Below are 14603 nucleotides of genomic sequence, written 5' to 3' on the forward strand. Positions count from 1 at the left end.
GGAAAACTGGTGACAGTAGCCAATAAAATGAGAATAAATTAAGATCAATGCTAGCATACCAATGAAAATGTCCAAGAAAGGACACAATATTTTCCTGAGATAAATGATCATTAAAAAAAAAAAATCTGAAGGGAACTGTAACGCATTTAAAATGACTGAACTATTCTCTTTTGTAAGAAGTAATGTACTGGTGTGGGATTTGACTAACATATAAGTGACACTTTACTTTCTTTCATCTTTATGGCAACAAAATTTTACTTTCTAACAAGAGATCACAGAATAGGAGCTATGTTTATTAACTTATTATATTAAATCTCTGCAAATCAACCAAATAGGAATGTCCAAGAAATGGATGCTTTTAGGTAGACCATAACATTTTCTTTTCTAGAAGATTTTGGATCTTGGAAGACAATTATAATCCTGTATCGTTTTGATTATTAAAGAAGTATAGGATTAAAATTAAACCAGAAAAACATCCCAGGAGACTGCGTCCAGTTAGATGCAGGGTAAGGGCTGCTTAGTCCTCTTATTCTTTACCCCCTCATATCACTGGAACAACAACAAAAAAACCCCAAATTTTAAAGAGATGTCAATGTATTTTTTCTCATATAAAATAGAAATGACATAAGAATAATGTATAAAGGGGCACCTGGGTGGCTCAGTCAGTTAAGAGTCTGCCTTTGGCTCAGGTCATAATCTCAGGGTCCTGGGAATGAACCCCGTTTTGGGCTCCCTGCTCACTGGGAGGCCTGCTTCTCCCTCTCCTACTCCCCTTGCTTGTGTTCCCTCTCTCACTGTCTCTCTGTCAAATAAATAAATAAAATCTTAAAAAAAAAATAGAAGAAGAATGTAAAAATGCAGCTACTGGGAAACAAATGAATTGAATGCAAACACTTTTTCTTATTTTAATCAGAAAAGGTATAAAAGAATTTTAGAAGAATCATGAGTTCCTTTGTAAATCTAGGCTCCATAAAATTCTCTTCTGTGTATTGATGTGTGGAAAAGAATGGAGAAATCCTTACTTTATGTAGGTTTTAAAAATTATATATACAAACATACAAACAATTAGGATAATGTTACAACTTAAAATTTAAAGTTTTGACAAGATGGATATCAAGTTATGGTTATTAACTTTTTAAAATTTGTCCTTAATCAGAAAGAATTAGGACATGAAAGTCCTCAAAGAAAAAAAAGTTAAAGGGCCTATACTCCTCTTAATATTTTTCTTACAACTTTCAGTCAGTTTATATAATTCCATATCAAAAGAAAAATATAATGGAGATCCCCAAATTCCTGTTGAGAGTGACCTACAAATTTAACTCTATAAATCCGAGAGTGTACCCTGGTATGCATATATTAAAAAGCTAACACAGTTTAAGGGTATAGCTACTCTTGAAAAAGAACCTCATTTTTAAAAGGTTAATTGGATTGCTGATTCAAAGATTATACCAAATGAATACTGGTCTAATTGCCTTTTTGTTTTTGCTGCTAAATACTACTGAAGACCATATCCTTGTTTTCTATAACCCTAAGTTCTAACAAAACAGATAATATCCGTAGAGCAATTTATAGGTTACAGAGCACGATAATTCATGTCATCTCATTTGATCCTTACAACCAAAGTCCAGTGAGGTAGGTTTTGGGACCAAAAGTTACCTTATCCTCATTTTATACTGAAGAAACGGGAGACTAAATGACCTATCCTGCTCACATCATAATTATGGGTCTTCGAATTCTAAGCCTAATAGAATTTTCACTGCACAAGGCTATGTAAGTCATCCAAGTGATAATATGCAAATATACCTTTGGCATGTCAAAAGCAGTATAAATATCATTATAATGAAATTTTGGCATGTTATTGTTTTCTAAGCTCTGGCCAATGATCCACTAATAAAATTTTTTAAGTAGTTCCTTTTAAATCACAGGGATAGAGCCTCAACCAAGATAGTTACAACTTGTTATATCCAGCTCTTATCACAAAGAAACTAATGAGGTAGGCTAAAATGTAGTAAATTTTTCTAATTTAAAGAGATTCTTAGAATTTTCATATATCTGCTCTAAGCAGAAAATCATTACTAATAAAGGTTTGCTTGAATATTCATTTACCAACTAGTATACAAAGATCTAACTTCACATAAAACCAACAAGAGCTTAAATACTTCTAAGAATTGCTATTCACCTTTTAAAATTAATAAAGTATTGGTACAAGTTTGTGTATATATTTCTTGTGCAAGTTATGTTAACGGTTTATTTATTTATTTATTTATTTATTTATTATTTATTTATTTGCCACATGTTATTTTTGTAAAGCAGAAACTTAATTTCACTCAATTTAAGTTTAGATCCTCCAAATTCCTTTGAGGTGAGATTCTCACTACTAAGGCTTAAAGTGAGTTTTATGACATGAGTTGTTCATTCATAAATATTAATTGAAAAACCTACTATGTACTAAGCCCTTTGCTAGTTGTTATTAATCAGTTATTCTTTGAAACCAATTACTGTTTTGAGCTTAATATTATCTTTTGCTTTAATTACTGAATAAATTAAACAGTATTGGTGAAATCGAAGTACTTTTTGAAAGTCTCTTGATTATATATTAACATTTTCAAGAGAACTATTTTCTCAGTTGTCAGCTATCCAAATAAAATGCTAAACATTATCACATGCCAATCAAAACACAAATTAAAGTTAAACATATGGTAAGAAAGCTGTCTCAACTTGTTCAATTTGGATTAAGGGAACTGAGACTTTGAAATTGCTGGTTTGCCATAGTTCTTTAACAGTTTCTTAAAAAAGAATTCTTAATTTAAAGCACCAGTTTGATAAACAACATGACCCAAACTAAATATAGTTATCTAAAACAATGCATTGATGATATTAGGTAAATTCTGTGGAACAAAATTAAGATACTGAAAGTAATTGAAAGGTCAACATAGCATTTACATATATGCCAACAGTGAGTTTAACAAAGAAGATAAAATGAATATATAAAAAACAAAGGAGCACAAAGTTAAGATTTTCACAGGGATGTGCACTTAACCGTCTACACTTGGCCTACTTGTACAAGAAAATCAGTTAACATTTTGGCAATTGATAATATAATGCAGATGGCGGTGGATGACAACATCTTTGAGCTCAAACTGGTACCTTCTATTTTAACTTCTTATTTTTGTTTCTCAATGTTTGTTTTGGTCCTCTCATGCTGTTCTCAGGAGAGATTCTCAGGAAAAAAGCCTTATGAATTACTGAGTTATTGTATAAATGAGTTGTTGTAAGTCTGGCCTTCAGAGGAAAGGCTTACTAATTGTCAGTTATGAGGGAATTCAGATTCTGCCTATCCAGCACTAACTCCAGTTCCAAGGAGAAAGACAATGAAGATAGAGGAAAAAGAAAAATGCTTTGGGGCTAACTGTTCAAATATGTTCTATAAAGAGTTAATCATAAATAATAAAATATATGTACTTTGAAAAAACATGATGTACAAATTATTGTCAGTAAACCGATTTCTGTACTTGATGAAAGCCTTAAACACATGTCAAGGAATATACTACAGTAGCCCTCAAATAAATCTCCTAAATCCTTAATAATCTTAATCCCTTATATTCCACAATGTTTTACAGTTTTCAAAGAGTTTTCATATGATTTTTCACGTGATCCCCATTTGACAACTTTGTGAGGTAGGTACTTATCTTCTATCTTCATTTATAAACAAAGGAACTGAGGCTCAGAGAAGTTTACTTGTTAAAGATGACAAAATTGGCATATAGCAAAGCCAGACCTCTCTAGAGTCTTGGAATATTTTCCGAAGTGTGATTCTTGGATTATCTGCATTAAGAATCACCTGTAGTATTTTCAGAAATACAGACTTTAAAAGCCCTACCACCTTTGACTTAGTTAGTAAGAAAGAATCTTTAGGAGTGCCCCAAATTCCACATTTATAACGAACAATAAAGTGAAGAACAAATGTATAGAAAAGTACAACATTGAGTCCAGCTAGGTATTTATGTGATATAATATGATGCCATCAGCTCATTTTCAGGGGGCAAGTTAGATCAAAACAGTCTGCAGATTAGAATCACCTAGAAAGCTTAAAAAAAATGTATATATATTTATATATATATATAAATTCTCCTCTGAATGAGAGGAGGGTGTTGAGCATCAGAGGTTCCACAAGTGATTCTTATCTATAGTCAGGGCTGAGGACTACTTGCTTAAATACGCTTTACTATAAAACACATCCAGCATTTTCCACAATTTTTCTTTCCCTTCTGATCAATTTCATGCCTAATAAAGTTTGCAGTTTTTATTGTAAATTATTTAAACAGTACACGACAAAATGTCAAACATTTTTGAATTGATATTGGTAAGACTAAAAGATTATACTTCACAGCAAGACTACTCATGCTTCATTTAGTTACAATGATTTTCAAATACCTCAATCACCACTTTGGACTTAGGTTATATATTTCAAAAAAAAAAAATGATCCAGAATCTCGAAACAGGAATGTGGGGCAAAAGCTGTAGCCTAGTGGCTACCATACAATGCAAATACAGACAATCAGGTCACTGATAGGACGGGCCTGGGTACCAAGATCTGGTGGCTTTGGCAAGATCACATCTCACTGTAGAAAAATACAACAATGAATATAGAGAAAATGTTTTGCCATTTTGTAACTGTGGTTCCCACAAAAGAGTTTATAATGTGTGATGCTTGTTACATGCCTCCATGGAACAGATCTGAACATGAAGTTCTATGTGAATCAATACTACTATATGGGTAAAGGCGGCTACAAATTAAACTTCTCTCACCATGCATATGGTTAAGTTATAAAAACACAGCCAGTAAAAGTAATATTTACAAAAGTAATAAAGACAGCACAATTATAGAGAAAAAATGTCCATCTCTGCCTTTTATTCATTGTTAATCTTAATCCTGTATGTTTCTGGATGAAGATTATTTCAATAGAATTTTTAAAGAGCCTTCAGTAGACTATTCAGATTCCTCTTCTGACCTTATATCCTATTAGCTAAAATACCCTTGCTGATTTATCAAATTCTCCTACCGTTTAAAAACATAGTTCTTTTTCACTTAGTGGAAAGAAAACTACAAAGTCCAACTGTTCTTCTGAGAAATAAACCTTGCATAGAAAATTTTCTTAATTCTGAAATTTTTGTTTTATTAATACAACTACCAGAATGTTATCTCACAACTAGTTGATATCATATGAAAGTTCACTACAAAGCAGTCACCACACATTTAGGGTTTTCTAAATATAAAATAAGTGGGTTTATAAAAATGCTTACCAGACAAATAATTATCTCTTCAATAACCTAGAAATAAGAATTATTTATGTGATGATATAATTATTAGCATTTTTGATGCCTTGATGTTCCAAGTTTGATGCAATATAAAAGGCGAAATTTACTTTCCAATGGACACAATCTGCTTCTGACTGAAAGCATGATAACAGTGAGTTACAGCAATCAGTCATGCAAAGGCAAAGAATAAAATCTGCTTTTTAGATAGCACAAGTTTTCCACCTTCGGACAATTTAAGCACTGGTTCCATCTTCTTCAATGACCCGATTCATGCTGGTACCATGTGTGATGTGAGTCATAGGATTATTACTGAGGTCTCTGATACTGCTATGTCTTGACTGTTCGTTGAGCCGATGAGAACTACTGTGCCTGGAGTGATCCGTCAGTCGTGACATGCTGCCATGAGGTAGTCTCTCTTCCATTCCTCTATAACTGCACGGAGTGTACCTAACATACAAGAGTTTATTTTGAAGTAGGTAACAGAACGCACTAGAAAACTAAGAATTGTCATGAAAATGCCTCATTATGTAAAATGGTTAGGAAACCTGTAAGTGAAAAAGTAATAACCAACTTTTGATGGTCTATAGTAATTTCAAAGAGTAGAGGTATTCACATCGTTGACCAGAAAGGGGGATGGCCATCCCATTAAATTCAGAATGAAGGTCTTATTCCTTGCAAAGGGACAGAAGCTAAGGTTAAATAGAGCTGATATGCTAAGTATGGACACTTTCCTCATTCCAGTGAATTTTCGGTTACGAGATGGGTTCTGGCAGAGGAGGAACAATAACAGAAGAAATACGGCATTGTCTCAGGGAGTCTAGAAGGCTGGCTGGTTATAATTAGTAGTACAACAAACTCAAATTTACTGAAAGACGAGGGTTGAAAGAGGGAGCACGTGAAATTAGAGGAGAAATTAATTTAACCAAAAAAAAAAAGTGAACGAATTGTCTAGCAATGATGACACCATGTGCCGACAGCTTCTTTCTAGATAGCCCCAGTTAACAGCTGAACAACTACCTGTAAATGTCTTATTTTCGATTAGGGCTTGAGGCTGTGAAGATGCTATTTCATAAAAGCTACATCTACTTAAATATTCTAGTAACATCCTCATAACATTTGTAACCTATATTCCAGATAAAGCAAATTCTCTCCTTACCCCTAGCCAAGACCCAGCTTTTGTGAACTGGGCTACACTGCGTATTGCAGGCAGGCAGTCTTCTCCCCATGACTGTGCTTATCTTGAAAGACAAGAGTGGGAGCGTCAGAGTTAAGAAAACATACACTTACACCTCTTTTGTAAAAAAGTAATTTAGGACAACAAAGCTCAAAGAAAATGAAACTGAATATAATTTATAACTTTAATTGATATATACTAAATTTTACTTTAGTGTTGCTAAAATTAAAAAGGATATAGCAGGCCATTCCTTTTTAAATAGTCATCAGGGATGCCTGTGCGGCTCAGCTGGTTGAGCGTCTGACTCTTGGTTTCAGCTCAGATTGTGATCTCAGGGTCGTGAGATCAGCCCTGTGTGGGGCTTCTGCTTAAGATTCTCTCTCTCTCCCTCTGCCTATCCCCTGCTCACATGTGCACTTATTCTCTTTCTAAAAAAAAAATAAATTTTTAAAAATGGTCATCAAAAGAATGAATCATAAGCAGCTAAAGACCTATTGGTTGTCAAAATCATTCATCATTTTTTCATAATAATTATAAATTTCATGACTCAATATGAATCATTTATAAAATTTAAAGATTTTAAAGACTGATTCATACACTACTTAGGTGATCTAGTTTTATAAAAGTGCTTGTCAAATGTTTTCATCAGATCACAGAATCTAAAAATTGAGAAGCCCTGGGGCACCTGGGTGGCTCATTGCATTAAGTGTCTGCCTTCAGCTCAGGTCATGATCCCAGGGTTCTGGAATCTGGCCCAGCTACAGGCTCCCTGCTCAGTGGGGAGCCTGCTTCTCCTTCTCCCTCTGCCGTTCCTCCCAGCTCATGATCTCTCTTTCTCTGCCAAATAAATAAATAAATAAATAAATAAATAATTTAAATTGGGAAGTCCTTCTATTTTTATTATTTTTATTAAAAGATGTATCCATTTATTTTAGAGAGAAAGAGTGAGAGAGCACACAAGTGGGGGAAGAGGCAAAGGGAGAGAAGCAGACTCCCTGCTGAGTGTGGAGTTCCCACATGGCTTGATCCCATGAACCGAAGATCATGACCTGAGCCAAAACCAAGAGTTGGATGCCCAACCGATGGAGCCACCCAGATGCCCCTTTTTATTAAAAAGATTTTAGTTTTAAATAATCTTTACCCTGAACTCACAAACCCTGAGAACAAGAGTTGTGTGCTCCACCAACTGAGATAGCAGGGTGCCCCAGAAGTCCTTTTAAAATGATAAAAAGAGGGGCACCTGGGTGGCTTGGTCATTAAGTGTCTGCCTTCAGCTCAGGTCATGATCTCAGGGTCATGGGATTAAACCCCACATCGAGCCCCACATTGGGGTCCCTGCTCAGTGAGAGCCTGCTTCTCCCTCTCCCACTGTTCCTGCTTGTATTCCTTCTCTTGCTGTGTCTCTGTCAAATAAATAAATAAAATCTTTTTAAAAAAATGATAAGAAGAAAGCATGTCTTTTGTTTCCAGTCCGAATAAAGCAAAAAATAATTTAAGAATGAAAGAATCCATTTTAAGTATTTAAAAAATTTATGTTAATAGGTAAAAGGGCATTTAATTCTTTTCTATTAAAAGATATTTCATATTCAGGACAAATAGCTTTAAATTTGATTTGTATATTTTGGTAAAATAATTATAGCTTGCAAATGAAAATATTTCAGAATGAGTTTATTGTTCTAGTTAATAATTATTATTTTATATCATGATTATTGTCCTAAATTGAGTGAAAGATTTTTCCAATTATAATTTGCCAGGTAATTGGAGATCTTTCACCTCTCAATGACTTCATCAGCATTTATTTCGAATAAATACGACAAATGAAAAAAGCAAAGTATGATACAGTTTAATGAATGATATCATAGTAATTAAAAAATAAAAACAAATCATTATTTAAAAATATGAATTGGGTATTTTCTAAAATAAAACCTAAATCTTTTATTTTAACCAATAAACTTCAAAACATACATCCAACTATTGGTTTTGGCTCAGGTCATAATTTCAAGAGCTGTGAGGTCGAGCCCCACATTGGCCTCCACAATCAGCATGGTCTCTGCTTAAGACTCTCTTGCCCTCTTCCTCCGTCTGCCCCCACCCCACTCTTTCTCTCTCAAAATTAATAAATAAATATTTAACACCTACTCTACCATCTACACTACTACATATCTACTCTAATATACAATATAAAAATGTACATTAAATTTAATATAAGCTTAGGCAAAATGATAGGAATGGTTACGATGCTGAAAAGATAATATGGTGTATTCCAAAGTCAAAATGAAAGAAACTTAAGATGATTTAACCTTTTTGATTCTCTATATTAGTTGCTGCCATTAATATAAATATTTGAATTCATTTTGGTTTAACCAGTATCTCATTATATTCATTCCCTAGTTTTCCCTTGTCATGTCACCTACTTATCACCTAATCACTCATTTCCAAACCTCCACCTACCTACTCATCCACTTCCCTTTCTACCCATCCCCAAGTCTATCTAATAATTACTTATTCTTTGAAGTTGACATACATGTGTAGGTGTATTTGCCTTTGTCTGTTTTATTTCATGGAGCACTGAGATGAATAATTACCCATCAAAGAGTCTGGACTAAAGTGAGTATTGAGAAGCAGGTGCGTGCATGTGTGCATGTGTGTGATTTCATAATCAGATACCATGAGATGATGAGAAAACAACGGCCAAAAGACAGTGCTAACATGTAAACTCAAAAACTGACAGAAAAGAAAGAAATCTCCATGAGATGGTTTCTGGAATTATGAAAACCCCTATTTAGACTTTTAGGTTCAACATGGTCTCAGACTCTTTCAGATCTGCTCTTATGTTCCGGCTAAGGCAGAGGACCGTACAGTATGCATATTCGTGTACCAGACATAACACCCTTAGTAGACTGTCATTTTAGTTCTGGGCCCTGAATTCCTGGGAAATGCCCACATCTATTCTTCCTTCTTTCTCATCCTCCCTTCCTTCCTCCTTTCCTTCCCCTCTCTCTCTCTTTCTCTCTCCCTTTTTCTTTCTCTCTCTCTCTCTCTTTCTTTCTTTTATAATCTCTACACCCAACGTGGGGCTCAAACTCATAAACCCAAGATCAAGAGTTGCATGCTCTACTGACTGAGCCAGCCAGGCACCCCTAAATGTCCACATTATTTCTAAAGTCATTAGTTATTGGACAGATTTATCTCTCAATAGATAGACACACAGACAATACAGACAGATACACAGATAGAGATATATGCCTAACACTGTGCTAGATATTGTGGGGAAATACAGAGATGTCTGTCACCTAGTTTTCAATTCTCCAGAAGTTACAAACTTAGCTGAGAAAAGACAGCTGTATGAAAAATAGGTCATACCCCCCCAAAATAATTAAAAAGCAATTAACTGCCATGGATATGGGAATTAAGCAGGCCTTAAAAGATGGGTATGATTTTGATTAAACAGAGAGGTAGGAAAGGCCATTATAGGAAGTCATAATCTACCCTCTGGTTTTCATAGTACTATACTTTTATAGATTCCTTCATATATCAATAAATACTTTCTTTGAATCACATCTGGCTATTCTTCCTGTGTTATTATTACTGCAAGTATTTATTTATTTGTTTATTTATTTATTTTAACTGTAGGTATTCAAACCAAGGTCTTATTCTTGGTCTGTTCTTTTTTTTTTTTTTTTTTTAAGATTTTATTTATTTATTTGACAGACAGAGATCACAAGTAGGCAGAGAGCCAGGCAGAGGGAGGAAGGGAAGAAGGCTCCCTGCTGAGCAGAGAGCCCCGGGGCTCAATCCCAGGACCCTGAGACCATGACCTGAGCCGAAGGCAGAGGCTTAACCACTGAGCCACCCAGGCGCCCCTGGTCTGTTCTTTTTTTATTATGTTTCAAGTAATTCCATCTCATAATTTTAATTATCAATTACCTTATATTAGTGATTAAAAACTTTCTTATCTAAGCTCCAGTTCCATTCAGATTACAGAGGCTGAAATACTCTATATTTCATCGCCTTCAGAAATTTTCTACTCAATATGGATTTATCTCTATTACTATTCACTCACCCTATGTATTTCCTCAGATATTTTCATGGGCCAATTTGATCTTTCCCTTATAAAGTTCTATAACATCAATCATCTCTAACACTCACTGTTTTAATTATACATGACTTGCACTATTGTGTAATTGGCTCTTAGGTAACTATGCCTTATCGTTCCTATAAGATTATGCTCCTAGGGGTGCCTCGGTGGCTCAGTCAGTTGAGCATCTGTCTTTGGCTGAGGTCATGATCCCGCGGTCCTGGGGTCCTGGGAACGAGTCCCATGTCAGGTTCCCTGCTCAACAGGGAGCCTACTTCTCCCTTTCCCCCTGTTGCTGCCTCTGCTTGTGCTCTCTCTCTTTGTCATATAAATTGGTAAAATCTTAAAAAAAAAAAAAAGACTATGCTCCTACAATGTAGAAATTATACCTAAGCTTTCTTCTATATAACTATACACAGAATGCCATATGCACAGGAGGTGTATTATAAATAATTGTTCATTCCCTATTGAAAAGGATGAGGCTAACAACGTCAAATGCCCAATAATGCTGAGTTCACAGAGGGTGGTATTGACAAAACATATGCTAAGACTCTCAAATCCCTCCCTCCTTATAAGTATCTCAATTTACTTATTACTGCAGAAACTTCCCAACTGGGATTACTTACAATCTTTTCTTCTATGCTGTTGCCAAAGTGATCTTTACAAAACACAAATCTGATTTTATTACCCCAAGGCTTCAAGTCCTTTAATAGTTGCTTATTACTGTCAGGAAAAAAATCCAAACTCCTCAGGATGTTTCATCTGCCCAAGCATATATACTGTGCTCTAGCTCTCCTCTGGTACCTAACTGCCTGTTTGTCCTCCTTGCTTCCGCATATGCTGTTTCTTTGTTTTTAATTTCAACTGCCTCCACTGCATCCTATTCAAAGTGAAAATCCTGCCTGTGGAGCTTTCTATGACTTTCAATAATAACTTAAATGGCTCTCTTCTCTGGGATCTCAAAGCATTTTGTATATGATTTTATTATACCCATTAGAGTGTATTACAACTGTACTCTTTGTCTTCCATCTCTGTGTCCCTAACACTTAGAAGAGTGCTTCTCATATAGGAGTGTTTAATGGAAGGACAATGGCAAAAAAAATGAAAGTATCTTTGAATGTGGTTAAAAAACAGGTCGGGGCGCCTGGGTGGCTCAGTTGGTTGAACGTCTGCCTTTGGCTCAGGTTGTGATCCTGGGGTTCTGGGATCAAGCCCCTGCAATGGGCTCCCTGCTTGGCCGGAGGCCTGCTCCTCCCTCTCCCACTCCTCTTGCTTATGTCCCGTCTCTCGCTGTGTGTCTTTCTGCTAAAAAATAAATAAAATCTTTAAAAAAATAAAAAAATAAAAAATAAATAAAAACCAGGTCATTGGTAATATTAGAAAGTACAGTTTAGGTGGGTAAGAAAACAAAAAAGGGATATATATGAAGGATGTTATAGGTAGAAAGAAAATATTCAACATACTCATTTCAAAAATCTGCAAAAAAGAAATGAATAAAAGACAGAAAAAATATCACAAAGAAAGACTGCTAATTTTTTAAAAAACACAGATAGCTGACCAAGTTAGAAGGCAAAAGAAAGCACTTTGAGAGAAAAAACCAGAAGGCTTAAAGAGTAAGTGTAGAAATTGTATCCTACATTCAGAGGATAGAGAAGACAGAGAGAGAGGCTGGAAAGAGACTGGAAGAATATAGGGCAGTTGTTGAAACAGATGTTTTAAAGTGGGCATGGAACTCTTTCCATTTCAGGCATTAAAATTTTCATTCTTTTAGTTTCCCAAACTAGAAATCTTAAAAAAAACAAACAAACAAACAAAAAAAAACCAACCAAACAAAAAAACTTTGGCACATTCCTTCTACCCAGCTGTTATTAATCTATAACCAACTATCATTTCTTCTTTGTACATATCTTTCAAATCAGTTCTCTCTTCCTGCCACTACTCTCCTACGTAATAAGCCTTCATCAATTCAATGAATTACTGCAAAGCTCCTAAGAAGTTTCTAATAATAATAATAAGTTAATAATAACTTCTATTATTATTCTAAGTAAACAAATAAAGTAAAATGTAAGTATCACATTGTAGAGTCTAGAAGTTGGCAAACTTTTTCTATGAAAAGCCATATAGTAAATATTTTAGGCTTTGTGGATCATATGGTCTCTGTTTTAACGATTCATTTCTGCCGTTGTAGTATGAAAACAGCCATAAATATGTACGATCAGAATGGGAATGGCTTTTCCAATTTAACTTTATTTATAAAAAGAGGGGTTGGGGCGGCTGGGTGGCTCAGTGGATTGGGCCGCTGCCTTCGGCTCAGGTCATGATCTCAGGGTCCTGGGATCGAGCCCCGCATCGGGCTCTCTGCTCAGCAGGGAGCCTGCTTCCTCCTCTCTCTCTGCCTGCCTCTCTGCCTGCTTGTGATCTCTCTCTGTCAAATAAAAAAAAAAAAAATTAAAAAAAAAAAAGAGGAAGGGGCTAGAGTTGGCCAGTGAGCCAGAGTTTGCCAGCCCTTGTTTTGTAGGAGCAGTAGTAGTGTGGAGGAGGGAGTGAATCTGGTCAGGACAGGGTCAGAGAAAGCTTCATGGAGAATGTTTGAGAAGCCTGGGTGTGTTTTCTTTAAATTTGACAATGGAGACACTACAAGTTGACATCAGGTTCTTACTGAGATAAGCATTGTTCCAAGCAATTACACATATTATCTCATTTACTCTTTACAACATTCCTTTTTTAAAAAGATTTTATCTGTTTATTTGAGACAGAGAGTATATAAGAGTGACCAGGAGCAGGGGAAGGACAGAGGAAGGGAAGCAGACTTCCCGCTGAGCAGGAAGCCTAACATGGAGCTCAATCCCAGGACCTGGAAATCATGACCTGAACCAAAAGCAGATGCTTAACCGACTGAGCTGCCCAGGTGCCCCTTTACAACATTCCTAAAGAGGCAGGTATTCCTATTTCCCTTTTACAGATGAAGAACTGAGGATTTCCATTCCAGGCCCCATGTTTTATGTGTTTTTGTTTTTTTAAGATTTTATTTATTTATTTGACAGACAGAGATCACAAGTAGGCAGAGAGGCAGGCAGAGAGAGAGGAGGAAGCAGGCTTCCTGCTGAGCAGAGAGCCCAATGTGGGGCTCGATCCCAGGACTCTGGGATCATGACCTGAGCCGAAGGGAGAGGCTTTAACCCACTGAGCCACCCAGGCGCCCTAAGGTCCCATGTTTTTTACTGCAACACTAATACTGACTATATTCTCTTTCTTGAGTTTGTTAAGAACACAGATCATGCCTAAATCATCTTATTCCCAGAGCCTAGCATAGTGCTTGACATAGTGTGCTTTCCATAATTATTTGCTAAATTAATCCAACTAACATATTCACTTTCACCCTGGCCTTCTCTTTGCCTTAATACCTTTCGATGCCTCCATATTTGCTGACTGCATCGGGTCTAAACCTCTAAACTCTAACTGGCTTTAAGTCTGGCCATAATCCAGGGAAACTGTACCTAGCAAAGTTCAAAAAGCTTAATTATGTCCAACTTTTTCTAGAAGTTTTATGGTTTTGGGTCTCACATTTAGGTCTTTAACCCATTTTGAATTTATTTTTGTGTATGGTACAGGAAAGTGGTCTGGTTTCATTCTTCTGCATGTTACTGTCCAGTTTTCCAAACACCATTTGTTGAAGAGACTGTCTTTTACCCATTGTATATTCTTACCTCCTTTGTCCATATTACGTGTGGGTTTATTTTTGGACTCTCTATTATGTTCCACTGATTTATGTGTCTATTTTTGTACTAATACCATCCTGTTTTGATTAGTACATGTTTGTAGTATACCTTGAAATCTGGGATTATGATACCTCCAACTTTGTTCTTCTTTCTCAAGATTGCTTTGTCTATTCAGGGTCTTTTGTAGTTCCATACAAATTTTAGGATTATTTGTTCTAGTTCTGTGAAAACTATTGTTGGTATTTTGACAGAGATTACATTAAATCTGTAGATTGTTTTGGGCGGTACAGATATTTTAAACAATATCGGTTCT

General features: G+C 35.6%; 1 protein-coding gene across 1 annotated transcript in view; it reads right to left on the reverse strand.

Moving 5' to 3' along the window:
- Positions 1-747: 747 nt before the first annotated feature.
- FZD3 (frizzled class receptor 3) overlaps positions 748-14603 on the reverse strand; it is a 99333-nt gene continuing 85477 nt past the window's right edge. The window contains exon 7 of the mRNA XM_047717491.1: positions 748-5766. Within this exon, the coding sequence (XP_047573447.1) occupies positions 5553-5766 (214 nt within the window). The 3' untranslated portion in view covers positions 748-5552. The remainder of the gene's footprint in view (positions 5767-14603) is intronic.

This window comes from Lutra lutra, chromosome 2 (assembly GCF_902655055.1).
Source record: "Lutra lutra chromosome 2, mLutLut1.2, whole genome shotgun sequence".
In the NCBI taxonomy this organism is placed as follows: domain Eukaryota; kingdom Metazoa; phylum Chordata; class Mammalia; order Carnivora; family Mustelidae; genus Lutra; species Lutra lutra.